At 45.4% G+C, this 27,899-nt stretch overlaps 2 protein-coding genes across 3 annotated transcripts in view; one reads left to right on the top strand and one right to left on the bottom strand.

Annotated features, from left to right (window-relative positions):
• Nucleotides 1-155: 155 nt before the first annotated feature.
• LOC132388539 (uncharacterized) lies at nucleotides 156-19,657 on the top strand. Of its 2 annotated transcripts, XM_059960907.1 has the most exons (4): nucleotides 156-2,095; nucleotides 4,338-4,510; nucleotides 13,826-14,006; nucleotides 15,306-19,657. In XM_059960907.1, the coding sequence occupies exon 1, from the start codon at nucleotides 640-642 to the stop codon at nucleotides 1,759-1,761; it is 1,122 nt and encodes a 373-aa protein (XP_059816890.1). In that variant the 5' UTR covers nucleotides 156-639; the 3' UTR covers nucleotides 1,762-2,095; nucleotides 4,338-4,510; nucleotides 13,826-14,006; nucleotides 15,306-19,657. The 2 variants fall into 2 exon arrangements, with proteins under 2 accessions (XP_059816890.1, XP_059816900.1); XM_059960917.1 differs by lacking the exon at nucleotides 13,826-14,006.
• A 6,915-nt stretch (nucleotides 19,658-26,572) lies between these two features.
• The window catches only part of hhipl1 (HHIP-like 1), a 43,423-nt gene continuing 42,096 nt past the window's right edge, over nucleotides 26,573-27,899 (bottom strand). Inside the window, exon 9 of the mRNA XM_059960898.1 lies at nucleotides 26,573-27,738. Within this exon, the coding sequence (XP_059816881.1) occupies nucleotides 27,521-27,738 (218 nt within the window). The 3' untranslated portion in view covers nucleotides 26,573-27,520. The remainder of the gene's footprint in view (nucleotides 27,739-27,899) is intronic.

The following is a 27,899-nucleotide window of genomic DNA, read 5'->3' as shown; positions in this document are numbered from 1 at the left end:
GGTAGCCTCGAGGTCGTTGTTCGAGTTCCAACTAGTGCTGACGAAATGGTGGTGGGACCATGGGTTGTCCGTACTGTTTGGAGAGTGAGGAGTGACAGGTTGGGATGTTTCAGCAGTGGTGGGCTCCGCCCGGTTGTTGGAATAATGTCCAGCCCTAAAGGGGCGGAGGCATGGGCGGAGCGGACCCCTCAGTTATTGGGTGAGTGGCAGTGCTTGGCTGAGGAAAAGCGACAGGGACGGGTTGAAAGTTTGAGTAGACAGGCTGGTGACTGTTAGAACTGTCGGGCGCGATTACCTCGAAGTGACCGCTGCCAGTTCTGGGAAAGTGTGGGAAAATGCTTGTGGTTTGACTGGAAGTCAAATGCCGCAGCTGGGGGGCTTATCATATCCGTGGCAGGAGATTGGTGGGAAGTTTTTAGGGTATCCCTTTTTGCCTAGGGGGGCAGATAAATTGCTTGTGGTGCCAAGGGGATCAGTTGTTCCGTTGATTCGAGAGGTGTCGGGAAACTTAGAGGAGGCCCAGTGGGGGAATGGCTTGGGGTCTCTGGGGGAGCACGTTCCCAGCAATGTACCAAGGAACTCCCGAAAGGAACAGACCCTGAAGGTTTAGAGGGGCCATGCGCACAGGTGTTGTTACGGATGGATGGAAGTCAAGTTAAAGCCATCCTCGGCACCGGGGCGCCGGTTAAGTTGCTGTACAGTTTGTTTCATAACCGTTATTGGAAGCATTTACCCTTGACAACATTGAGGACACTGGAGATTTGGAGTACCAGTGCCGGTGATTATCCAGACGACGGTTGTTGGTCAGTGAAAATGGAGTTCTTAGAGGCAAATGTGGAGGAGACTGAGGTTCATGAATCGTTAATGCTGATGTGTCCGGACCCTGTTGAGACGGGCAGCGTTTCTGTTCTAGAGAGAACCAATATCCTGCTGGTGCGCTTGGGAGCCTGCCCGGAGGAGGCGGGTGAGCGCTGTTTGGAGGCATTGTCGATGCACCCAGAGTTTCGAGCTGCTTGTGCGGACGTGTGTAGCAGCATTGGGCTGATACCGAATTCAAACAAGAGCCAGTGGTGGTACGGCCTGGGGGAAGTATCTGAGGGTGAGACCCTCTTCGTGGACGCTGCGAAATACCACAAGGGAGGGGAGTTGACTGCTGAAGACACCTCGGAGAGAGAGAGGTTGCGGCGACTGGCCCCTACAGCCGTGGAAGATGTAGGCAGCGTGTGTATGGATTATATTGCGTTGAAGAGGCGCACTGTCAGTGACCAGAATATGGCCCTGAGGGCCAGAGAGGCGATGGCCTGTCTGAGTGGTGTGAAGTGGTTTAAGGTGCTGGATCTGAGGAGTGGATGTTGCCAGATCCCGATGAGTGGGGCCGACAAGGAGAAGACGGCCGTTATAAATTCCCTAGGAGTCTTCGGGTCCGAAAAGATGCCACAGGGCATATCTGGAGCCCTTGCAACCTTCCTGCGGGGCAGGTGGAAGACTATAGGGGATGTGGAGGCATTTGGAGTTTTGGTGTATGTGGATGATCTCTTGGTATTTGGATTTGCCTCAGGAGAATATGAAGTGAGGTCGTTGCAGGAGCAGCTGAGAACTACCGAGTTAAAGTGTTTTCGGGACACGTGCCAGGGCTGGCGAAGGTCGCAGCTCGTGAGAGACTGTCTCTACGGAATCAAGTTTGATATGAAGACGGAGAGACTGGAGAAAGTGATCTGGAACCATTCGGAAGACTTACAAGTTGGAGAGAATGTTGTCTGACTGAGGGTAATAGCAAACTGAGAACCCGGAGAGGGGAGTTTGCGGAGGTGAAGAAATTACAGACGAATCTCAGCAGAGAGAAGCGGAAGCTTGAAGGGAACCTGAAGATGACCATTGACAGTTCAAATGAAGTGCAAAACCTGAAAGTTGATCTGGAAGAAGTCATGAGGAAGAAAAAGCTGGAGAGAAGTGCAGTGAATACTGAACAGGAGACTGAAGAGACTGCGGGAGCAGTGCAGGCCACGTGTTTCCGTTTGGAGAAGATCAAACAGCAGCTACCGATCACAGGAATGAGGAAGAATACAGATTCGATGGATGATGTGCTGGATGTGTGGTACATGCTGCCTTTTGCTGACTTTCCCTCGATTGAGGAAGAGACCTTTGGCCCTTCTCCCATTGAGTCAGGTGTAGCGGGGAGGTTTAGCTGTGTGCAGTGTGGGGCATGAGTGAGAGGTTGAGAGAGGAGTTGGTAGTGGGCCCAAGGTATCCCCAGTTGTGTCCGAGCCTGAAGGGTTTAGGTGAAGGGGTACGGAGGCCTCAGAAGGGTTAGGGAACTCCCAGATAGTTGGCCTAAGTAGCGCCTGAGGAACAGGGCGTGAGGGTTACTGTGTGGGGAGGAGATGTCACTGTTTGTGCTTGGGTTACTGTGTGTTGGCAGGAAAGGTGGCGAGTTATTTAGTAGTCATGAGGACATGACTTTTATTTGGTGGAGGGAGAGTGTAAAGAGGGTTTCTTCTTTTTTGTTAACTAGCAGGAATGCTAATTTACTGATAACGAGAATGGTATTCCTTTGTAAACCAAATGGGGATTAATCTTCTTTCTTCTGAGTCTGTAAGCTTTTGTTGACGGGCTATTGGGCAGATTGGCGCGAGGGGGTCGAGAGAGAGGACGCAATGCTCTAAGCTGGGCGAGGATCGGACCCCAAAGGGGGGTCCGAGGCCGGGAGATTCTCCGAGGGGGGGGGGGGATGAAGCTAGATGTGCTTGGTTGACCACTTGGAGGGTCCTGAGCTGTTTGGAGAGTCCGAGGAGTTCGGAGGGTCCTGAGCTGCGAGTCGAGGAGTTCGGAGGGGATCGAATGGTGGCCAGAAGACTTCAGTAATTGAGCTCCAACGGCTGTGCACGAAGTGGTTTGGACTTTGATAAGTTTGGCCTTTTCTTTAGTTTTCTCTTCATGTATACTGTATCGTTATTAATCACTTAGTTATAGTAACCTTTATAAATCGTACTCATTTAATCGCATATGGTGTACTGTCTGTTTTTGGGCGAGGCGGGGACATCCACACCAGCTGATTACCCAGTGTGGTGGGGCCGAAGGCTGCTCCCCCTAGACGAGAACGAGCTGAGCGAGCCTGAGGCGACCCAGGGAGTTACATCTGTAAGAAATGTGTACGTTCTCCCCATGACCATGTGTGTTTCTTCCAAGAGCTTCAGTTTCCTCCCACATTCCAAAGCCATGCGGTGTAATGGGGCCACGAGGGCTGGATGAGACGGAAGGGCCAGTGACCATGGAATGCCTCTAAATAAATAATTTAATTAATCTCATCCTTCGTATAGTACAGTGAACGTAACTGCAGACAGTACTTCAAGTATAGTGCAACCAGTTTTATACAACTTTAACATGATGTTCTACCTCTTTTACTCTATGTCAGTGACCTACTGTGAGTTCCAGCAGGTTCTGTTGTTTTTATATGTTAGAACATAGAACGTAGAGTATGACAGCACGGTACAGACCCTTCAGCCCACAATGTTGTGCCAAACTTTTAACATACCCTAAGATCAGTGCAACTGTTCCCTCAAGCATTGCCCTCCATTTTTCTATCGTCCATGTGTCTAAGAGTCTCAACACCCTGACAGCTCAGTCCACACACTACCACACACTACCACACACTACCACTCTCTGTGCAAAAACCCTACACTTCCCTCCAATCACCTTCAATTATAACTCCTTATAATAGTTATTTCCACCCTGGGAAAATGTCTGAGTGTCCACTCGATTTTAAGCCTCTTATCATCTTGTACACCTCTATCAAGTCACCTCACATTCTCCTTTGCTCAAAAGAGAAAAGCCCTGTCTCACTCAACCTTCCCTCATGAGACATGCTCTCTAATCCAGGCAGCATCCTGGTAAATCTCTAACGCTTCCACATCTTTCCTACAATGACTATAACAATAACCAGAAATGAGCACGATTTTCACAGTGTGGTCTAATCAGAGTTTTACCTCACAGCTCTTGAACTCAATGCTCCGATTAATGAAGGCCAATAGACATAGACAATATGCCTTCTTAAACTCCCTATCAAATTGTACAGCAACTTTGAGGGATCTATGGACAGTGGACCCCGAGGTTTACAGTGTTAAGAATCCTACCATTAACCCTGTGCTTTGTCTTCAAGTTTGACCTTCCAAAGTGAATCACTTCACACTTCCTTGATTGAACTTCATCTGCCACTTCTCAGCCCAGCTCTGCATCCTGTCAGTGCTCCATTGTAACCTATGACAAACTTCTACACTATCCACGGCCTCCTCGTTATCTTTGGTTCAAGGTGTGCTTTTTTTTCAAACAATCTCTTACAGCAATGAACCCATCTCTGGGACCTTAGATCCAGAGCATGTGTGGAGCTCAGATGAATTGCTGCAGTCTAGAGGGCCGGTCAGAGATCTCGACCTTCAGGAAGAGGTGTGTTTAGCTTCGACTGGTGTGCCCGGTACCAGAGGAGGGAGCTATCAGCCTCTCTCAAGAAGACAAGGTGACGTATGTTTATCCTGAAATTAGCTGCTGTTGCCAGACTATACAGGTTCAGTTAGTTATAGAGTTATGGAGCTCTTCAGTATAGAAACAGGCACTTTGGTCCATCTAGTCCATGCCAAACTTTTATTCTGCTAATTCCATCACCCCACACTGGACCATAGCGCACCTAACCATGGATTAATCCAAACTTCCCTATAAAGTTAAAACTCTACACTGTTACCACTCTCTGAGTGAAAAGCCTCCCCCTTGGTTTCCCCTTAATATTTCACCTTTCACCCTTAACCCATGACTTCTAGTTCCAGTCTCATCCAATCTCAGTGGAAAAAGCCTGCTTGCATTTACCCTATCGATACCCCTCATAATTTTATATACCTCCATCAAATCTCCTCACATTCTCCTGCACTCCAGGAAATAAAACCCTAACCTATCCAACCTACCCCTATGACTCAAACCCTCATGTTTTGCAGCATCCTCGTAACCTTCTCTATAAATCTTTCAACTTCTTTTGATATCTTTCTTGTAGGTAGGTGACAAGAACTGAACACAATACAGAGAAACACACACAAAATGCTAGGGTCAGGCATTATCTATGGAGAGGAATAAAGAGCCAACCCAGGTCATGCTCTCTTCCCGCTGCTGCAATCAGGAAGGTATTGGAGCCTCAGGATCCACAACATCAGTTTAAGAAACAGTTATTACCTATCAACCATAAGGCTCTTGAACCAGAGGGCATAACTGCACTCAACTTCATTTCTCTCATCACTGAACTGCTCCCACAACCAATGGAGTCCCTTCCAAGCACTCTTCATCTCATGTTCTCAATATTTATTGCTTATTTAATATTATTTTTACTTTCTTCTCTCTCTCTCTTTGTATTTGCACAATGTCTGGTCCTTTGCACACTGGTTTTCACCCTGCTGGTGTGTTCTTTCACTGATTCTATTATAGTTATTGGATTTAACGAGTATGCCCACAAGAAAGTGAACCTTAGGGTTGTATATGGTGACATATATGTATTTTGATAATCAATTTACTTTGAACATTTCAGACCAAGACCCATCATGAGGGTTGAAGGGTCTCAGCTTCTCCACAGATGCTGCCTGACCTCCTGAGTTCCTCCACCATTTGTGTGTGTTGCTCTGGATTTCCAACTTCTATAGAATCTCTTCTATAAGTTTTTTAAAAAAATATACGGGCAGCAAGAAATTTGAGTTTAGCTGTTGATAACTAATTGAACCATAGAACAGTACATATCACGAGCAGGCCTGTCTGTGCCAGCCATGATGCCAATCCAAGTAATCCTTGAAAGTTACCAGGAAGGTGATATGGACTCCACAACAGAAAACTTCCTCCAGACCACTCGTAACACATTATGCAAACACAGTCAACATTCTCACTACCATATCCAGTCAATATGCTACTTCCAAGTATTTTAAGTAATTTCACTCACAGATCAGTGACGACGTGGGTTTCAATACACAATAGACAATAGGTGCAGAAGTAGACCATTCGGCCCTTCGAGCCTGCACCGCCATTTTGAGATCATGGCTGATCATCTACTATCAATACCCGGTTCCTGCCTTGTCCCCATATCCCTTGATTCCCCTATCCATAAGATACCTATCTAGCTCCTTCTTGAAAGCATCCAGAGAATTGGCCTCCACCGTCTTCCGAGGCAGTGCATTCCACACCCCCACAACTCTCTGGGAGAAGATGTTTTTCCTTAACTCTGTCCAAAATACCTACCCCTTATTCTCAAACCATGTCCTCTGGTTCCAGCATCTGGAACATATTTCCTGCCTCTATCTTGTCCAATCCCTTAATAATCTTATATGTTGCAATCAGATCCCCCCTCAATCTCCTTAATTCCAGCGTGTACAAGCCCAGTCTCTTTAACCTCTCTGCATAAGACAGTCCGGACATCCCAGGAATTAACCTTGTGAATCTACGCTGCACTTCCTCTGCAGCCAGAATGTCCTTCCTTAACCCTGGAGACCAAAACTGTACACAATACTCCAGGTGTGGTTTCACCAGGGCCCTGTACAAATGCAAGAGGATTTCCTTGCTCTTGTACTCAATTCCCTTTGTAATAAAGGCCAACATTCCATTAGCCTTCTTCACTGCCTGCTGCACTTGCTCATTCACCTTCAGTGACTGATGAACAAGGATTCCTAGATCTCTTTGTATTTCTCCCTTACCTAACTTTACACTTTCTCTGGTTTCCTCTGGGTGTTCCAGTTTCCTCCCACAGTCCAAAGATGTTTGGTTTAGAATTAGTAAGTTGAGGGCATATGAAAATAATCTTTACTTTTAATCTTTAGAACACAGGACAGTGGTCTAAAGATCATGATGTTGTGCCAAGCTAATTAAACTCAGGTCCTAGACTCCCACTAGCAGGAGCATTCTCTCCATGTCCAATGTATCTAGGCCTTTCAATATTTGGTAGGTGTAGATGATCTGATCAACCTGCAGGGTGTCGGTGTTTTGCTATACGTACTTCCTCAACTGACTAACAATTAGCACCCTCAGACATCTAACACCAATCATCAGTCACCCAGAAGAATATTCCTCCATTACTTACTGCCTGACCTCATTGCACTTCCATTTGGATTCATTATGCAGGGTTCGGTAGCATAGAAGTAAGTGCCACACCTTACAGCACTAGCTGTAGAATATCAGGGTTCAGTTCCTGCCACTGACCGTGTGGGTTTCCTCCCACATTCCAGATATGTATGGTTAGGGTTAGTGAGTTGTGGATATGCTATGTTGGTGTTGTAAGCGTGGTGACACCTGCAGGCTATTGAGCAGAATCCTTGCTGATTTGATTTGACACAAAAAATGACTCATTTCACTCTGTTTCGATGTATGTGTGACAAATAAAAGATAATCTTTGTTTATTCAGTTGGTGAACAAGCTCCACAACCAGGTCTAAGTTGAGTTTGTTGTTACATGTCCATGTCTGCACAGGTGCAATGAAAGACTCAGAGCACACAAGCTCGGGACGTCGGATATGGAGCTTCCACAAGAAAAGCAGAAATTGCACAGAAGGACACAGGAGATTCTGCTAGTGTGGAAATCTTGTTGCTCAATGTGGAAAAGTGTGGAGTGATTCTCTTTGGAAGGTTAAACTCGAGGGCAGAATACAGGGTGAATGGCAGGATTCTTAGCAGTGTGGAGGATCTTAGGGTCCAAGTTCATAGATCCCTGAAAGTTACTGTGCAAGTTGAGAGGGAGATTAAGGAGGCTTATGGTGTATTGGCCTTCATTAGTCTGGGGAGTGATTTCAAGAGCTGTGAGCTAAGTTAGCAACCCGACAAAACTCTGGTTAGACCACACTTGGAATATTGTGTTATGCTCTGATTCCATCATTATAGGAAGGATGTGGAAGCTTTAGAGAGGGAGCAGAGGAGATTTATCAGGATGCTGCCTGGATTAGAGAGCATGTCTTATGAGGATAGATGGAACAAGCTGGGGCTTTTCTCTTTGGAGTGAAGGAAGATGAGTGGTGGTTTGATAGAGGTGTAGAGATGATAAAGTCATGGATAGATTTGACAGCCAGAGACATTTTCCCTGGGTGGAAAGGGCTAAACTGAGGGGCATAATTGATTGTGGGAAAGTATGGGATGGATGTCAGAGGTAGTCAACTGTAATCAAAGTGCTCATAGTGTTGCTGTGCTCCGGTAATGATTGAGGTTGTGCTGCTTGGTTCAAGAACTGAGTGGTTGAAGGAAAATAGCTATTCTTAACCAGGTGGTGTGAGATTTCAGGCGATTGTACCTTCTGCCTGATGGTACTTCTGAGAAGATGGCATGGACAAGACCTTTTTGTACAATCTGGCCTGTTGGACACATCCCACAGTGAAAATAGTCAAATATGCTTAGTCTGAGCCTCTGCTGCTGGTTTTGGACATCTGGTCTTGTCCTGTCAGAGATACTTCATTCACTTTACCCATCCCATTTCTCTGCTCTGAAAATTCATCACTCTTCTGTTTTTCCCCCACTTTTGTGACAAAGTATATTTCACCTAACAGCTCACCAACCCCCTCCATAGGTGCTGCCTGACCTGCTGAGTGTTTCCAGCATTGTTTGCATTTATTTCAGCACCTGTAGTTTTATTCTTCAATCTTGCATTCCAAAGTAAAGACGTTTCTCCTGGATTTATTAGTGATTTCTTTATATTAATGAGCCTCAGTTTTGTTCTGCCAAAGTTTGGTAAACAAGATTTCAGTTTCTGCTGCCATTAATCTTGGTAACAAGTAATTGGCTTATTATTATCATTTGTACCAAGGAACAGTGAACATTTTTTCTTTACATGTCATCCATATAATCATACCATACAAAATTATACTGAGGCACTACAAAGGAAACAAAATGCAAAATGATGCCCCAGCCCCAATGAAAGTTCTCAGCCTGAAACAGCAACTGTACATTTCCCTCTGGACCTCTCATACAAGGTTGACTCTGGACCAAAGCATCTTCCTTGTTAAGATCTTGCACCTTATTGTCCACCTGCACTGCACTCGCTGCAGCTGTTATACTTTATTTTGCATTGTTAGTGTTTTATACTATATGATGGTTTGATCTGCCTGAAGAGTATGCGAGAGAAGCTTTTCACTGTAACACCAGGATGGCAAGAGGCTGCTGGGGCCAGCTCCATCACATGTACAACTCTCCCCACCACCAAGGACAACTTCCACAGGCAGCATCCATCATTAAGGACCCTCACCATCCAGGACCTGTGCTCTTATTATTCCCATCAGAGAGGACCCACAGGAGCCTGAAGACCCACTCAACATTGTTGGCATAGGTTCTTCCCCTCTGCCATTTGATTTCTGACCTATCCGTGAACCTTTGAACAATCTCTCTCTATTCCTCTTTTGTGTGATTTGTTCCATTTTATTGTAACTTATAGTAATTTTTAATGTCTTACCCTACTGTTACCACAAAGCAACAAATCTCAGTGATTCTGAATCCTGAACCTTCGTGCAGTACCAATAACGAGACTGACGGCCCAATCGAATCAGAAGGGAGAGAACAGGCAACTCACAGATCCACAAGAGAGATTTCCAAAAGAAAAGGAGCTTTCACGGGCTCTCGCCATTTTCTCAACAGCCCATTCAAATTGGGAATGACAGAAGAGACAAATCACAAGTCCAAGAGTGAGATTTTAAAAAGGAGCATTCACAGGCTTTCAGCATTTTTCAGTGGCCTAATCAAAAAACTATTCATCAGAAAAGGCAAATAAAAATAAGGTAGGGACCTGTCAGGACGCTGGTGCAGGGATCCAGTCTCAGACCCAGTACTGTGATATTAATTGAGTTACAAATTCCAAGGTGCAAACTAAGTCAGTGTCAAAGTTCAGGCAGAGATCAAAACATCCAGGGAAATCTGAAAACCAGAATCAGGAAACGGGCAGAGTCGCTATTCAGAGTACAGATACAAATACATACCAGAAAGGCTCAGGAAAATTCACTGGCACAATCTGGCAACAAGCAAGTGAACCACAGGACTGAAATACACTGAGCAATAAACAGAGAGGCAGGTGGATCACAATGTGACACGAGTGGCAGCAATACAGGTAATAATGAGAAGCAGACAAGACACAGAGTACTCAGCAATACAGGGGCCGGGGTAGAGCAGGAGCACATGGGGCATGAAAACAAACAAGAGCACATGGCAACACAAAACCACAGACTAACGACTGGGGGAAAAAGCACAAAAAGACAGTTCAACTGGAGGTACTGACAGGACCTGGGTGACTGTCAGGGGAGGGAAACAACATGGAGAGCCAGTGCAGAGTACCCCGGGGTCAATCCCCTTAATAATAAGCATATGGCTTGGTATATTGTTGGGGGAATTACTTACCGGGGGAGCTGCAGTGACTGGCACTGAGTCTGGTGCTGTGGTTGAGAAGAGAGGAAAGATGAAGAGGACTGCAGTAGAGATAGGGGATTCCCTGACATGAGATTCTGTGGACACCTGGATGGTATGTTGCCTCCAAGGTGCCAGGGGCAGAGATGTCTCGGATCGGGTCCATGGCATTCGAAAGGCAGAGGGTGGGCAGTCAGAAGTCTTGTTTCGTACTGGCACCAATGGCATAGGTAGGAAAAAGGAGGCGGTCCTTTTAGAGAATTTAAGGAGCTCGGTAGAAAGCTGAAAAGCAGGACCTTCAGGGTAGTAATGTCCTGAATGCTGCCTGTGCCATGCGCCATTGAGGGTATGAATAGGATGATTTGGCAGATGGATGCATGGCTGAGGAACTGGGGCAGGGGCAGAGTTTCAGATTTCTGGATCATTGGGATCTCTTCTGGGGAAGGTATGACCTGTACAAAAAGGACAGGTTATATCTGAACCCGGGTGGGACCAATATCCTTGCGGGCAGGTTTGCGAGAGCTATTGCAGATGGTTTTAACTAATTTGGCAGGGGAATGGGAACCGGAGAGATGGGGCTGAGTATGGGGCAGTTGGTATACAAGCAGAGACAGTGAGACTGTCAGGAGTGATGGGGCTGAGGATGGGGCATTTGGTATACAAGCAGAGACAGTGTACAGTGAGACTGTCAGGAAGGATAGGCAGAAGATCGAGCAAAATTGTTGTCATTGGGATGAGTTGCAGAGTAACAGGGAGGCAAAATGTTGCATGAACACTATTAGCAAAGAACCGGAATTGATTAGAGAGCTTAAGGTAAGGGAACCCTGAGGAGAGGTGATCATAAGTTGATAGAATTCACCCTTCAGTTTGATAAGGGGCAGCTAAAGTCAGATGTATGAGTATTACAGTGGAATAAAGGGAATTACAGAGGCATGAGAGAGGAAATAGCCAAAATTGATTGGAAGAGAACACGAACAGGGATGATGTCAGAGCAGCAATGGTTGGAATTTATGGGAGCATTTTGGAAGGTGTAGGATAGATACATCCCAAAGAGGAAGTATTCTGAAAGCAGAATGATGCAACTGTGGTTGACAAGGGAAGTTAAAACCAATATAAAAGCCAAAATGAGAGAACATAATAGAGCAAAATTTAGTGGGAAGTTTGAGGATTAGGAGGCTTTTAAAAACCAACAGAAGGCAACTAAAAAAGTCATAAGGAAGGAAAAGACGGAATGCAAAGGTAAACTAGCCAAAAATATTGGAAGGGATAGAAAAAGTTTCTTCAGATATCTCAAGAGACAAAGAGAAGTGAGACTAGATATCATCTGCTGGAAACTGTTGCTGGGGCAGTAATAATGGGGGTCAAGGAAATGGTGGACAAAGGGAATAAGTATTGTGCATCAGCCTTCATTGTGAAAGACACCAACAGTACGTCAGAAGTTCAAGAATGTCATGGGGCAGAAGTGAGTGAACTTGCCATTACTAGGAAGAAGGTGTTTGAGAGACTGAAGGGTCTGAAGGTAGAAAAGTCACTTGGACCGGATGGTCTTCACCCCCAGGGTCCTGACGGAGGTGGCTGAAGCCAATGTGGAAACAATAGTAATGATCAGCGGATTCTGGCATGTTTCAGAGGACTGGAAAATTGCAAATGTCATTCCACTCGTCTCGAAGGGAGAGAGGCTCACGGGGTACTGGGAGTCACATGATAAAATATGTCAAAGGCAGCTTGGTTTCCTTAAGGAAAAATATTGCCTTATAACTCTGTTGGAATTTTTTGAAGAAACAGCAAACAGTATAGTTAAAGTAAAGTTGGTGGATGGTGTGTACTTGGATCTTCAGAAGGTCTCTGTCAAGGTGCCACATATGAGCCCAGTTATGACAGGAAAGACACTAGCTGGGAAAGAGCATTGGCTGATTGTCAGGAGCCAAAGATTCGGAATAAAGGGAGCCTTTTCTGGTTGGTTGCTGGTGACTAGTGGTGTTTCACGGGGGTCTTTGTTGGGACTGCTTCTTTTCATGTTATACGTCAATGATTTGGGTCAGGGAATTGATGGCTTTGTATACAAGTTTGTTGATGATACGATGATAAATGGAGGGACAAGTAGTATTGAGGACGCACAGTTGCCACAGGCCTGTTACCCTTAACTAGTGGCACGAGAAACGACATGGAAGCTCTGTAGCCCTGGTTGTGGAGAGGACCGGACCTCAATGCACAGCTTGCCTACTGCTACAGACTGCTATTCTGAATGTTTTGCACCTTGGCACCAGAGCAACACTATTTCCTTCATTGTATCTGTTAATGTTGAATGATAATTAAACTTAAAAAATTACAGTTCAAAAATTTGAGGTGCAAAGGGACTTGGGAGTCCTTGAGCAGGATTCCCCAAGGGTTAAATTGCAGGCTGAGTCCGGGGTGAGGGAAGGCAAATGTGATGTTAGCAATCATTTCAGAATGACTAGAATGTAATGCTGAGGCTTTATAAAACACTAGTGAGTCCTCTTGGAGTATTGTGAACAGTTTTGGGACATTTATCTAAGAAAAGATGCATTGGAGAGAGTTCAAATTAAGTTTGCAAAAAATGATTCTGGGGTTGAAAGGAGAATTTGATGGCTTTGGACGTGTACTCAGAAGAATGAGGGGGATCTCATTGAAACCTATCAAATGTTGAAAGGCCTCAAAAGTGTAGATTTGGAGAGGGTGATACCTATGGTGGGGGAGTCTAAGACCAGAGGACACAGCCTCAGAATAGAGGGACGTCCCTTTAGAATGGAGATGAGGAGGAATTTCTTCGGTGAATCTGTGATGAACCTAAGGAATTCATTGCCACAGACAGCTGTGGAGGCCAAGTCAATGGGTATATTTAATGCAGAGGTTGATGGGTTCTTGATTAGTCAGGGCATAAAGAGATACGGGGAAAAGGCAGGAGATTGGGGCTGAGAGGAAAACTGGATCAGCCATGATAAAATGGTGGAGCAGACTCGATGGGCTAAATGGCCTAATTCTGCTGCTATAACTCATGGTTTTATGACCACTCTTTCTGTTTCTCTTATTATCTTGTATGTCTCTATCAAGACACCTCTCGTCCTCCAAAAAGAGAAAAGTCCTAGCTCACTTATCCTTTCCTATTCAGATGTTCTCTCTAATCAGGCAGCATCCTGGTAAATCTCCTCTGTTCTCTCTCTAAAGCTTCCACATCCTTCCTACAAAATGTAATAGAAACAGAGAAAGTTCAATGCAGGTAGTTGCAAAGTCATAACAAGTGTGATAACGAGGTAGATTGTGAGGTCAAGATTCTATCATATTGTAAGACTAGAATAGTTTATGCTGGAGGGACTCAGCAGGTCAGGCAGCATCTATGGAAAAGGGTAAACAGTCAATGTTTCGGACCAAGACTCTTCATCAGGTCCCTCAGCCCAAAATGTTGACTGTACTCTCTTCCACAGATGCTGCCTGGCCTGCTGAGTTCCTCCAGCATTTTGTGTGTGTTACTCGGATTTCCAGCATCTGCAGATTTACTCTCGTTGTAATTTTTGGTGGTTTGCTATGAAACAGCAATGTGGCCAAAATATGCAATAGATGTCCATGATCCTATGTCAAACCAGCAACAGAACAGCCACAATGGAGGTTAGTTACTATAAAAAAGAAATAAATCATTCAGAGTTTGAAATTTGTTCTCTCCCATATTCCCATCACCTCCTGCTAAGATTCCACCATACACCTACGCTAGACAAGTAAATTACAGTGACCAGCATGGAAATCAGCCTTTCAGCCCAATTCATCCATGTCAACCAAGATGCCAATCAAAACCGGTCCCATATGCCTGTGTTTGGCCAATATCTTTCCCATCCATGTACTGTACCTGTTCAAGTGAGCTTTAAATATTGTAATTTTATCTGCGGCTACCACTTCCTCTGGCAGTACATTCCATATGGAATTGTGGAAAAGACTTAATGGCAGAATGGCCTAATTCTGCTCCTATTTCTTTTGGTCTTATGGTCTTATAACCACCACCCTCTGTGTGAATAACTTGCCTCTGAGGTCACCCTAAACCTTTCCCCTCTCACTTTATGTAGGCGATAGAGCACAGAACATAGAACTGTACAGAATCAGGTTTATTATCACTTCGTATGTCAAGCAGTTTGTTGTTTTGTGCAAGCAGAACATAAAAACACTATGCTCCATTAAGAAATAAATTAAAAATAAATAGAAAAATCAGCACCCTTGACCCACTATGCCTATGCCAGCTATGATACCAATCTAAGCTAATCCCTTAGCCTGCACATTGTTCACGTGCCCCCATTCCCTGCCTGCTCATGTTTCTTTTAAAAATTGTCCTCATATCAGCTTCCATCACCATCCTTGGCTGTGTGTTCCAGGCACATACCTCCCTGTCTAAATAAAATATTGCTCCATATATCTCCTTTAAAATTTACCCTCTCACATTAAAACGATACCCTCTGGTATTTGACATCTTCATCCTGGGGAAAAGACTTTGACTGCCTTCTCGATCCATGCCTCTCATAATTTTATAAATCTCTATCGGATCTCTCCTCACTCCAGAGAAAAGAACCCAGGTTGTCCAACCTCTCCCTTTAGCTCCTGTCCTCCTGTCACCGCAACGTTACTGTGAATCCTTTCTGCACCGTCTCACAGTGCCAGCCTTAGGATCGGGGCTCAACTCCCGCCACTGTCTCTAAGAAGTTTGTACGTTCTCCCTATGACCATGTGGGTTTCCTTCGGGTGCTCTGGTCTCTTCCCGTATTCCAACTACATACCGGTTAAGGTTAGTAGGTTGTGGCAAGCTATGACGACACTGCACATCTTCAGATTGTCATTAATGCAAATGATGTATTTCACTGTATGTTTCGATGTTTCAATGTACTCTCGGCAGATAAAGCTCATCTCTAACTTCATCTTTACAAGGTAACACAATAACAGAATGACAAAACAAACTGATGAGGGTAGAGCAGTGGATGTGGACGCGGTCGTGCGTGGTGAGGACGCGCTCACTCCCTCCTGAGTGCGGCAGGATTCAGACCTCGATCTAACAAGTGGCTGCTGTAAAGTATCGTGATGTATGTATGACAAATAAAGCTGATCTTTAACCTTCATCACATCTTTCCTCTTTCGTTGTGGCCAGAACTGTACACAGTACTCCAAATGTGACCTAACCAGTGGCATGTACAACTGTAAGTTCAACTTTAATTGACCTTCAACCATCCAGCCAGATGAATGTGCTCTCCTCTGGGGCCAAGCTGCAAGACACAGTACCAGCAGTCACACACAGCACAAGGCACATATAGTTCATATAATTAGACTGCAGAACATCATACAGTCAGTTTAATTGTCTTTTCTTTCTTTTCTTTTTCCAATATTTTTATCAAATTTCATATACACAAGTACAGAGTTCATAAGGATACTTATTATAAATCAGAATAAGATAGCACAAAATGCACTATATATAAATCACACTGATACATTCACAGTAGTCCATATTGATGATCAATCAAATGAAATGAATTGAATGATGAAATACACGAAAATGGTTATTTATATTATTAAAAAAATCTACATGCCCTACCAAGACCAAACTGGTTGGGAAAAAAACAAGAGAAAAAGAAAAGAGTACTTTACCATATAGTGTTTTATAATAATAGCCCAGATCTATATGTACAATGTCCTGTGTATGTTACTCAAAATGGATTTTTTGGTTTGTTAAGAGTAGGAATGCTTCTTTGTCTGATAAGTGTTTCTCTCACAGTTGTTTTGCTTTATACTTGTTGATATGGCAATTGTATTCATTTGTTAACCAATGGGGAATATTATTTTGTCTTGTGAGGCTGGGAACTTGGGGGAGGGGTTTTTCGTGGGCTTTTGGTAGAGAGCCGGGAGGAAGATGTCGAGGAAGGTGGACGTGCGCTGCACTGCTCGGAAGACCACCGGGCGTGGTCCTAGGTGCGAAGACGTGGAGGTCGGAGGCAAGCGACGAGGGGTCGAATGGTTCGATGTTTGAGCTCCAATGATGTGCACTAAACTGACTGAACTTTGATAAGTTGGCGCCTTTTTGTTTTTTTCCCTTGCATATATATTGTATTGCCTAATACTCTTTTAATTTTAGTAAACTCTTTAAAGTGTATTTCATGATGGTATTTGTTATGGGTTTGATACTGTGGCCGGGCGCGAGGCATAAACTCGATTCTCACAGCACCTGCATGTACGGGAGGTGGGATTGGTGTGTGGCTGGATCTCCTTTTCCCCTGGACATATACCAGCCTGTTGGGTAAGTGTTACATATATTTTAATAACAATTCAAAGACTTTTGAAATAGTTCAGAAAGCGTCCCCATAACGTTTGAAAATCTTGGTTAGAATCAGAAATCGAACAATGAATCTTCTCTCGATTTAAACATGACACAACATCACATAACCATTGAGCATGTGTGGGGGGAGGAACCTCCTTCCATTTAAGCAAGATCGCCCTGGTTTAATTGTCGTTCAACCATGCATGAATACATCCGAGTGAAACAGTGTTCTCCAGGGCAACAGGCACACACAGCAACACATAGCACACAAGGCATACAGTCACACAGAAAAAGTATAATCCAGCCCGAGTCCCCGAGTGATTGGTTGGTCCTGTAAATTGACGGGGTATGGGTGTTGTCAGCACGAACAAGCAGTTCTCAGCGGTCCACAGAGAATCCACACTCACAGTGAAGGACAACGCCGACGGTCCAGGTCCCCGGTCCCTGAGTGTCATTGATGGTGCATGGGATGTTATCCTGGATCTATGTTTTTGCAAGAATAAGCATACAGCGTTTCTCATTGTGCGCCAGCGCAGCCGCCGACAGATGTAATCAGGCTCATCTTCCACTGAACGAACACTAGCGAGCAGCCCCGGTGGGAGGGGCAAGGCCCCAACCTAGCTAGGACTTGCGTCCTCGCCCCTCGGAGGCTGCAACAGGTGATGAGGTCCTACTCCGCACAACAACCGAGGCCACGCAGCTCCCTTGCCATTGGTCTCGCCAGTGAACCGGACTTGCAGTATTCTACATTACAGATGTCCAAGTGGGCCTTGCAATCGCAAAATTAATGTGCAAGGCAATCACCTGGAACATTTGCTTTATCCCGCACCGCCTCTGATGCAAACGGCAACACAGCGCACCACAAGTCCAGCTCCGCTGCTATCGAGCAACTCGTTAGTGGGGTAGATCAGTGGTACTTGACGTTCTTAATATCAATAATCTTAAAAATAGGTAAAGGAACAAACAATTACACCTTTGGTTGGACCCAGGGAGACTGCTGCAACCAAGTACGTTGCCGCGTTACCAGAATCTTACCGGCAGCTGTAACGTAATGTTCCAACCCCTACACTGAATCTAACTGTGGCACCGATTTCAGAGAAGTATGAACTTGTGCCCCAAGACCTCACTACTCTCACTCTCCAGGGACCTGCCAATCACTCTGCAAATGCCGGCTGGGTAAAACGTCCCAAAATTTATCACTTGGCACTTGTCTCAGTTAAATTCCGCCAGCCAACCATGCACAGGAAATTTAGACCAGAAGACCGTAAGACATAGGTGCAGAATTAAGCCATTTGGCCCATCCTTTTTTCCTCTCCTCAACCCCACTCCCTGACCTTCTCTCTGTAACCTTTGATACTGTGTCCAATCAAGAACCTATCGAGCTCTGACTTGACCTGGCCTCCACAGCTGCCTGTGGTAACAAATTCCACAAATTCACCACCACCTGGCTAAAGAGATTTCTCTGCATCGCTGTTTTAAATGGATGCCCCCCCCCCCATCCCGAGGCTGTGCCCTCTTGTCCTAGGCTCCCCCACCATGGGAAACATCCTTTTCACATCTACTCTGCTTAGACTTTTCAAAATTCAAAAGGTTTCAATGAGATCCCCCATCATTCTCCTGAATTCCAGTGAGTACAGGCCCTGGACTATCAAATGTCCCTCATATGATCATTTCCGGAATCATCCTTGTGAACCTCCTCTGAACCCTCACCTATGCCAGCACATCTTTTCTTAGATGAGGAGCCCAAAACTGTTCACAATACTCAAGGTGAGGCCTCAACAGTTCCTCAGAAAGCCTCAGCATCACATCACAACTCTCGTATTCTAGACCTCTTGAAATGAATGCTAACATTGCATTTGCCTTCCTCACCACCGACTCAACCTGCAAGTTAACCTTTGGAGTGTTCTGCACAAGGACTCCCAAGTCCCTTTGCATCTCAGATTTTTGGATTTTCTTCTCATTTAGAAAATAGCTTGCACATTTATTTCTACTACCAAAGTGCATGACCATCCTGGATTGGAGACCATGTCTTATGAGGATAGGTTGAGCAAGCAAGGGCTTTTTTCTTTGGAGCAAAGGAATTTTAGAAGTGACTAGATAGAGGTGTACAAGATGATGAGAGACATACATAGGGCAGGAATGGCAAATGCCAGGGTACATAGTTTTATGGTGATTGTAGGAAAGTATAGTGGGGGGAATGTCAGAAGAAGGTCCTTTTAAAAGAAGTGGTGAGTAATTAGGGGTATAGATAGGATAAATGCAAGCAGGCTTTTTCCACTGGGGTTGGGTGGGACTACAACTAGAGGTCATGGGTGAAGGGTGAAAGGTGAAAAGTTTAAGGGGAACATGAAGGAAAACTTCTTCACTCAGAGGGTCATGTGAGTGCCAGCACAAGTGGTGCATGTGAGCTCAATTTCAACGTTTAAGAGAAATTTGGATAGGTACATGGATGGTGGGGGTTATGGAGGGCTGTGGTCACAGTGCAGAGCATGGGAGTAGGCAGAACAACAGTTTGGCACAGACTAGATGAGATGAAGGGCATGGTTATGTGCTATACTCCTCTATGACTTTATGACTCCAAAATGTTCCCCTCAATTTCCTATTAAAACTCTTCCCTTAGACCTGTGTCCTCTAGTTTTTGATTCCCCAACGCTGGGAATAAAGACAGTGTGCATTGAACAGATTAAACACTGAACAAATATAAGAACAAATTATGTACACGATGCTGAATATTATTTGTAATGTTTATTCATTATTATAAAACAATAAATACAATAGAGCAATTATAAAGTGATTATAAAGTGTTGGAGGCTTTAAAGGAATTATTTGTGAGCATCTCCTGTCGACGTTGCTTGTACCTGCCGCAAGATTATTCTGTTCCAAAGTTATGGCTTGAAACATTGACAATTCCTCCCCCCCCCCCCCAACAGCCTGACCTGCCAAGTTCCTCTTGGTGCTCCAGATTCCTGCATCTGTTATGTCTTGTATATGTCTGCATATGTCTGCACTGGGGGAGTTCAGAGAGATTCCTATCTGCATTGGGGGAATTCAGACAGATTCCTGTCTGCACTGGGGGAGTTCAGAGAGATTCCTGTCTGCACTGGGGGAGTTCAGAGAGATTCCTGTCTGCACTGGGGGAGTTCAGAGAGATTCCTATCTGCATTGGGGGAATTCAGACAGATTCCTGTCTGCACTGGGGGAGTTCAGAGAGATTCCTATCTGCACTGGGGGAGTTCAGACAGATTCCTGTCTGCACTGGGGGAGTTCAGAGAGATTCCTGTCTGCACTGGGGGAGTTCAGAGAGATTCCTGTCTGCATTGGGGGAATTCAGAGAGATTCCTGTCTGCACTGGGGGAATTCAGACAGATTCCTGTCCACACTGGGGGAATTCAGAGAGATTCCTGTCTGCACTGGGGGAGTTCAGACTGATTCCTGTCCGCACTGGGGGAGTTCAGACAGATTCCTGTCTGCACTGGGGGGATTCAGATAGATTCCTGTTTGCACTGGGGGAATTCAGACAGATTCCTGTCTGCATTGGGGGAATTCAGAGAGATTCCTGTCTGCACTGGGGGAATTCAGACAGATTCCTGTCTGCATTGGGGGAATTCAGAGAGATTCCTGTCTGCACTGGGGGAATTCAGACAGATTCCTGTCCACACTGGGGGAGTTCAGACTGATTCCTGTCCGCACTGGGGGAGTTCAGACAGATTCCTGTCTGCACTGGGGGGATTCAGATAGATTCCTGTTTGCACTGGGGGAATTCAGACAGATTCCTGTCTGCATTGGGGGAATTCAGAGAGATTCCTGTCTGCACTGGGGGAATTCAGACAGATTCCTGTCTGCATTGGGGGAATTCAGAGAGATTCCTGTCTGCACTGGGGGAATTCAGACAGATTCCTGTCCACACTGGGGGAATTCAGAGAGATTCCTGTCTGCACTGGGGGAATTCAGACAGATTCCTGTCTGCACTGGGGGAGTTCAGAGAGATTCCTATCAGCACTGGGGGAGTTCAGACAGATTCCTGTCTGCACTGGGGGAATTCAGAGAGATTCCTGTCTGCACTGGGGAATTAAGACAGGTTCCTGTCTGCATTGGGGGAATTCAGAGAGATTCCTGTCTGCACTGGGGGAATTCAGACAGATTCCTGTCCACACTGGGGGAATTCAGAGAGATTCCTGTCTGCACTGGGGGAGTTCAGACAGATTCTTGTCCACACTGGGGGAATTCAGAGAGATTCCTGTCTGCACTGGGGGAATTCAGACAGATTCCTGTCTGCACTGGGGGAGTTCAGAGAGATTCCTATCTGCACTGGGGGAGTTCAGACAGATTCCTGTCTGCACTGGGGGAGTTCAGAGAGATTCCTGTCTGCACTGGGGGAGTTCAGAGAGATTCCTGTCTGCATTGGGGGAATTCAGAGAGATTCCTGTCTGCACTGGGGGAATTCAGACAGATTCCTGTCCACACTGGGGGAATTCAGAGAGATTCCTGTCTGCACTGGGGGAGTTCAGACTGATTCCTGTCTGCACTGGGGGAGTTCAGACAGATTCCTGTCTGCACTGGGGGGATTCAGATAGATTCCTGTTTGCACTGGGGGAATTCAGACAGATTCCTGTCTGCATTGGGGGAATTCAGAGAGATTCCTGTCTGCACTGGGGGAATTCAGACAGATTCCTGTCTGCATTGGGGGAATTCAGAGAGATTCCTGTCTGCACTGGGGGAATTCAGACAGATTCCTGTCCACACTGGGGGAATTCAGAGAGATTCCTGTCTGCACTGGGGGAGTTCAGACAAGTTCCTGTCTGCACTGGGGGAATTCAGATTGATTCCTGTCTGCACTGGGGGAGTTCAGACTGATTCCTGTCTGCACTGGGAGAATTCAGACAGATTCCTGTCTGCACTGGGGGAATTCAGACAGATTCCTGTCTGCACTGGGGGAGTTCAGAGAGATTCCTATCAGCACTGGGGGAGTTCAGACAGATTCCTGTCTGCACTGGGGGAATTCAGAGAGATTCCTGTCTGCACTGGGGAATTAAGACAGGTTCCTGTCTGCATTGGGGGAATTCAGAGAGATTCCTGTCTGCACTGGGGGAATTCAGACAGATTCCTGTCCACACTGGGGGAATTCAGAGAGATTCCTGTCTGCACTGGGGGAGTTCAGACAGATTCTTGTCCACACTGGGGGAATTCAGAGAGATTCCTGTCTGCACTGGGGGAATTCAGACAGATTCCTGTCTGCACTGGGGGAGTTCAGTGAGTCGAGCAGCTTCTGTGGGGGGAAAGGAATTGTCGATGTTTCTTATTGGACCCTGCAGAGGGACCTTTGCTCTTGTTTCCTTGTTTTCTTGGTTGACAGAGGAGTCTTTTGGAATTGATTCTATTACAGTTGGTTTTTGGTATGCCGCGAAGGACTCTAGCAAGTTTCTGCAGATGTACCATGGAGAGCTTTCTGACTGGTTTGCTATGGAGGTGCCAATGCCTAGGATCGGACAAAGCTGGAGAGGGTTGAAACTCAACCAGCTCCATCATGGGCACTAAGCTCCCCACCACTGAGGACATCTTCAAAACATGATGCCTCAAGAAGGCAATGTCAATCATAAAGGACCCACACCATCCAGGATATACCCCCAGGGAGGGTCTCATTACTACCACCGGGGAGGAGACACAGGAGTCTGAAGACCCACACTCAATGTTTTAGAAAACACTTGTTCCTCTCTTCCAACAGATTTCTGAACTGTCCGTGAACACTACCTCACTATTTTGCTCTATTTTGCACTACTTATTTATGTAACTCTTATATTTTGTATTGTAATTTATAATATTGTTATGTATCGAACTGTACTACTGTTGCAAAATAACACACTTCACAATTTAATGTACGTCAATGATACTAAACCTGATTCTGATTCTGATTCTATCAATTGGCATTCTTGACTCAAAATGTCAACAATGTTTACAATCATGAGGGTCGTGGGTAAGGTGCAGGGTAACAGTCATTTCCCCAGGTCAAGGGAGTCTGAATTCGGGGGCATAGATTTAGGGTGAGAGAAGAAAGATTTAAAAGGGACTAGAGAAACTTTTTCACCCAGAGAGTGGTGAGTTTATGGAACGAGCTGCCAGAGGAAGTGGTTGAGGCAGGTACAATAGTATCACTTGACAAGTACCTGAATAGATATGTACATGGAGGGATTGGGCTTAGAAGGATTTTGGAAGTCCTCGTGCAGGATTCCCTAAAGGTTAACTCGAAAGTGGTAAAGAAGGCAAATGCGATGTTAGCTTTCATTTTGAGAGGACTAGTATATAGTCCTCCATTTTGAGGAGTTGAGCAGTGCCCAGCCAGTGAGTGGGAGCATGAGAAGAAGGAATGATTTCATTTAGTTCTGAGGCTGAAGTTTAAAAAAGGCAGCACTTCACCGCAGTTTTTGGAGTTGGACTGCATCCATTCAGTGAGCAGGATTCGTTAGTAAAGACGAATAAAAATAAGTCAGGGTCATTGCTGGAGCGGCCATTGTGTGAGCGGGCTGGTGTTGGAGTGGCCTTGGCTCCTCAGACTTGGTAAGTTTCTTCTTCTTTATTCTCTATTCCTCACCTGTTGGGGCACAGTTAGTGCAGTGAGTATGACTCCAGTGCCTCTGATTTGTTCCCTGCATGAGATGTGGGAATTCTGGGAGATAACCACATTCACATCAGGGGCACCACTCCTCGGGGTACACGTTAAGGAACTGGAGCTGCAGCTCGATGACCTTTGGCTCATAAGGGAGAATGAGAAAGGAGCTACAGGGTCAACCCAGGGTTGAGTTGGCTGGTAACTGGGTGACTGTCAGGAGAAGGAAGGGAAATGGACAGCCAGTGCAGAGTACCCCTGTGACCATTCCCCTCAATAATAAGTATGCTATTTTGGATACCGTTGAGGGGAGTGACCCACTGGGGGTGGGGGAACCACAGCGACCGGGTGTCTGGCACTGAGTCTTGTGCTGTGGCTCAGAAGGGAAGAGAAGGGAAGGACAGTAACAGTGACAGGCAATTCCATAGTTTGAGGAATAGGCACACGATTCTGTGAACACGATAGAAACACCCGGGTGGTATGTTGCCTTCCAGGTGCCAGAGTCAGCGATCCGATCCACAGCATCCTGAAGGGGGAGGGTGAGCAGCCAGAGGTCTGGGTACATATTGGCACCAATGACACAGGTGTACAAGGTCCTGAAGAGAGATTTTAGGGAGCAGAAAAGCAGCACCTCCAGGGAAGTGATCTCTGATTGCTACCTGTAACACACCCCAGTGGGGGTGATTTGGCGGGTGAATGTGTGGCTGAGGGACTGGCGCAGGGGGCAGGGGTTCAGATTTCTGGATCATTGGGGTCTCTTCTGGGGAAGATGCGACTGGTACAAAAGGGATGAGTTACATCAGAACCCAAGTGGGATCAATACCCTTCCTGGTAGATTGGCTAGAGCTGCTCAGGAGGGATAAACTAATTCGACAGGAGGATGGGAACTGGAGTGATAGGGCTGAGGATGGGGCAGTTGGTTTACAAACAGACCGTTAGCAAGGGGAGGCTGGTGATAGGGCAAAATTGCAGTCAATGGGATGAGTTACAGTGTTAGAGGGGGATATACTTGAAAAGAGTGGTGAATGTATGACTGAAGGTGTTATATTTGAATGCGTGCAGTATAAGGTAGGTGAACTTGTAGCACAGTTACAGATTGGCATGTAGGCATCACGGAATCATGGCTGAAAGAAGATTACAGCTGGGAGCTCAACGCTCAAAGATACATAGTGTATCGAAGGGACAGGTAGGTAGGCAGAAGGGGTGTTGTTGCTCCGTTGGTAAAAATGACATCAAATCATTAGAAAGAGGTGACACAGGAGCAGGAAGTGTAGAATCCTTGTGGGATGAGCTAAGAAATTTTAAGGATAAAAATAACCCAATGAGATTTATATATAGATGTTGAACAGTAGCTGGAATGTGGGGTACAAATTATATTGGCAGATAGAAAATGCATATCAAAAAGGGCAATGTTACAAAAGTCATGGGGGGGGGGTTCAATATTCAGGTAGATTGGGAAAATCAAGTCGGTGCTGGATGGGGAATTTGTGGAATAACTATGAGTTGTTTTTTTAGAGCAGCTCATGCTTGAGCCCGATCGGGGATCAGCTATTCTGCATTGGATGTTGTGCAATGAACCAGAATTGATTAGAGAGCTAAGGGTAACCAGATCCTGAGGGCTCACTGTTCATAGTATGATAGAATTCACTCTGCAATTTCAGAAGGAGAAGGTAAAGTCAGATGTATCAGTATTGCAGTGGAGTAAAGCAAATTCCAGAGGCGTGAGAGAGGAGTTGGCCAGGTTTTATTGGAAGGGAACACCAGTAGGAATGACAGCAGAGCAGCAATGGCTGGAGTTTCTGGAAGCAATTCGGAAGCTGCGGGATAGATACATCCCGAAGTAGAAGTATCCTAGAGGAAGGATGAGGCAACCGTGGCTGACGAGGGAAGTCAAAGACAACATAAAGGCATATAATAGAGCAAAAATCATTGGGAAGTTAGAGAATGGAGCAGATTTTAAGAAACAACAGAAGGCAACTGAAAAGATCATAAAGAGGGAAAAGATGGAGTACAAAGGTAAGCTAGACAATAATATTAAAGAGGATAGCAAAGGTTTCTTCGGATATATAAAGTGTAAAAGAGGGGCAAGACTAGATATACGAGCAGTGGAAAATGTCACTGAAGGAATGGGGAACAAGGAAATGATGAATGAATTCTTTAAGTAATTTGCATCAGTCTTCACTGTGGAAAACATTAGCAGCATACCAGATGATCGAGAGTGCCAAAAGGCAGAGGTGTGTGTAATTGCCATGAGAAGGCAGAAGATGCTTGGGAAACTGAAAGGTCTGAAGGTAGATAATTCACCTGGACCAGATGGTGTACACCCCAGAGTATTGAAAGTGGTGGCTGTAAAGGTTATGAAGGCAATGTAATGATCTTTCAAGAAAAGGAAAATTGCAAATGTCACTCCACTCTTCAAGAAGGGAGAGAGGCAGAAGAAAGGAAATTATAGGCCAGTTAGTCTCATCTCAATGTTTGGGAAGATGTTGGAGTCAATCATTAATGATGTGGTTTTGGAGTACTTGGAGGCATAAGATAAGATAGGCCAAAGTGTTCCCTTAAGGTTTTCTTAAAGGAAAAGTTTGCCTGGCAAATACGTTGGAATTCTTTGAAGAAATATCAAGCAGGATAGATAAAGGAGAATTGGCTGATTGACAGAAGGCAAAGAGTGGAAATAAAGGGAGCCTTTTCTGGTTGGCTGACGATAACTAGTGATATTTCTCTGTGTTGGGACTGCTTCTTTTTATGTTACCTGTCAATGATTTGGATGACAGAGTTGATAGCTTTTTTGTCAGGTTTGCAGATGATACAGAGACAGCTGGAAGGGCAGGGAGTTTTGAAGAAGCAAAGAGGCCACAGAAGGATATAGACAGATTAGGAGAATAGGTAACAAAGTGACAGATGGAATACAATGTTGGGAAGTGTATGGTCATGCACTTTGGTGTAAGAAATGAAAGTATAGACTGTAGAGTTTATAAATAGAGAGGAAATTCAAAGACTGAGGTACAAAGGGAATTCCCTAAAGGTTAATTTGCAGGTTGAGTCAGAGGAGAGGAAGGCAAGTGTGATGTCAGCATTCATTTCAAGAAGTCTAGACTATAAAGCAAGGATGCAATGTTGAGGCTTTATGAAGCACTGGTGAGGCCTCACTTGCACTGTGAGCAGTTCTGGGAAAGGATTGAGGAGAGTTCAAAGAAAGTTCATGAAATGATTCCAGGATTGGAAGTCTCTTACAAATGAGGAGTGTTTGATGGCTCTGGGCCTGTACTCACTAGAATTCAGAGGAATGGGGGGCGGGGTGGGGCGGGGAGATCTCATTGAAAGGTCTCAACAGAGTGGAAGTGGAGAAAATGTTTCCTGCAGTGGGCGACCAGAGGACATAGCCTCAGAATAGAGGATGTCCATTTAGAACAAAGATGAGGAGGAATTTCTTTAACCAGAGGGTGGTGAATCTGTGGAATTTGTTGCCACGGGCAGCTGTGGAGGCTCAAGTCATTGGGTGTATTTAAAGCAAAGGTTGATAGGTTCTTGATTAGTCAGGGCTTGAAGGGATATGGAGAGAAGGCAGGAGATTGGGGCTGAGAGGGAAATGGATCAGCCATGATGAAATGGTGGAGCAGTCTCAATGGGCCAAAAGGTCTAATTCTGCTCCTATAACTTACAGCGTTTTAAAAGCCAGGATGTAACGATGAGGCTTTATAAGGCATTACTCGGACCGCACTTGGAGTATTATTAATAATCTTGGGCCCCTTATCTAAGAAAGTATTTGTTGGCTTTGGAAAGAATCCAGAAGAGGTTCACAAGAGAGGTTCTGGGAATGAAAGGGCTAACATATGAGCAATGTTTGATGGCTCTGGGCTGTACTCACTGGAGTTTAAAAGAATGAGGGTGGATTACACTGAAAACTATAAAATATTGAAAGTCCTAGAGTGGACGTGGAGAGGGTGTTTCCAATAGTGGGGGATTCTAACACTAGAGGGCACAGCTTCAGAATACTTCCCTTTAGAACAGAGATGAGGAGGAAATTCTTTAGCCAGAGGGGGTTGAATCTGTGGAACTCATTGCCACAGACGGCTGTGGAGGCCAAGTCATTGGGTATATTTAAAGAGAAAGTTATTAGGTTCTTGATGAGTAAAGGGTGTCAAAGGTCACGGGGAGAGTTTCTCTGGCCGGTGAGTTGTCACTCAGGATTGCAGCAGCTATGGTCTCTGTGTTCTTCCCGCTGGCTCAGCTCTCTCACTCCTGGGAAGCACCAGCTGGTGGGACATGGTGGTGAGCTTCGGCAGACCCTGACAGGGAACCGTCTGCTGGCGGTTTGGTTTCAGCCTGCAGTTTCTCCAGTTCCTTCAGGAGTTCCTGGTACCAGCTCAGGCTGTTGTCTGCCTGCATTGCTGGTCTCTGTCCTCTCCTCGGTTTGTTCCTGGCCTGCTTTTTCCTGGAGCGGCGGCCGTGCCCTGCGTGACAAAGGAGCATTTCCATTTAAATCAGTAACCGCTTGGACTCCTGACCTCACAATCTGCCTTGTTTTGATCTTGAACCTTATCATTTACCTGCACTGTATGTCCTCTGTAGCTGTTACACTTTCATCTGCATTGTTATTGCTTTACCTTATTCT

This window comes from Hypanus sabinus, chromosome 2 (assembly GCF_030144855.1).
Source record: "Hypanus sabinus isolate sHypSab1 chromosome 2, sHypSab1.hap1, whole genome shotgun sequence".
Taxonomy (NCBI): domain Eukaryota; kingdom Metazoa; phylum Chordata; class Chondrichthyes; order Myliobatiformes; family Dasyatidae; genus Hypanus; species Hypanus sabinus.
This window is presented reverse-complemented; position numbering and strand designations above follow the sequence as displayed.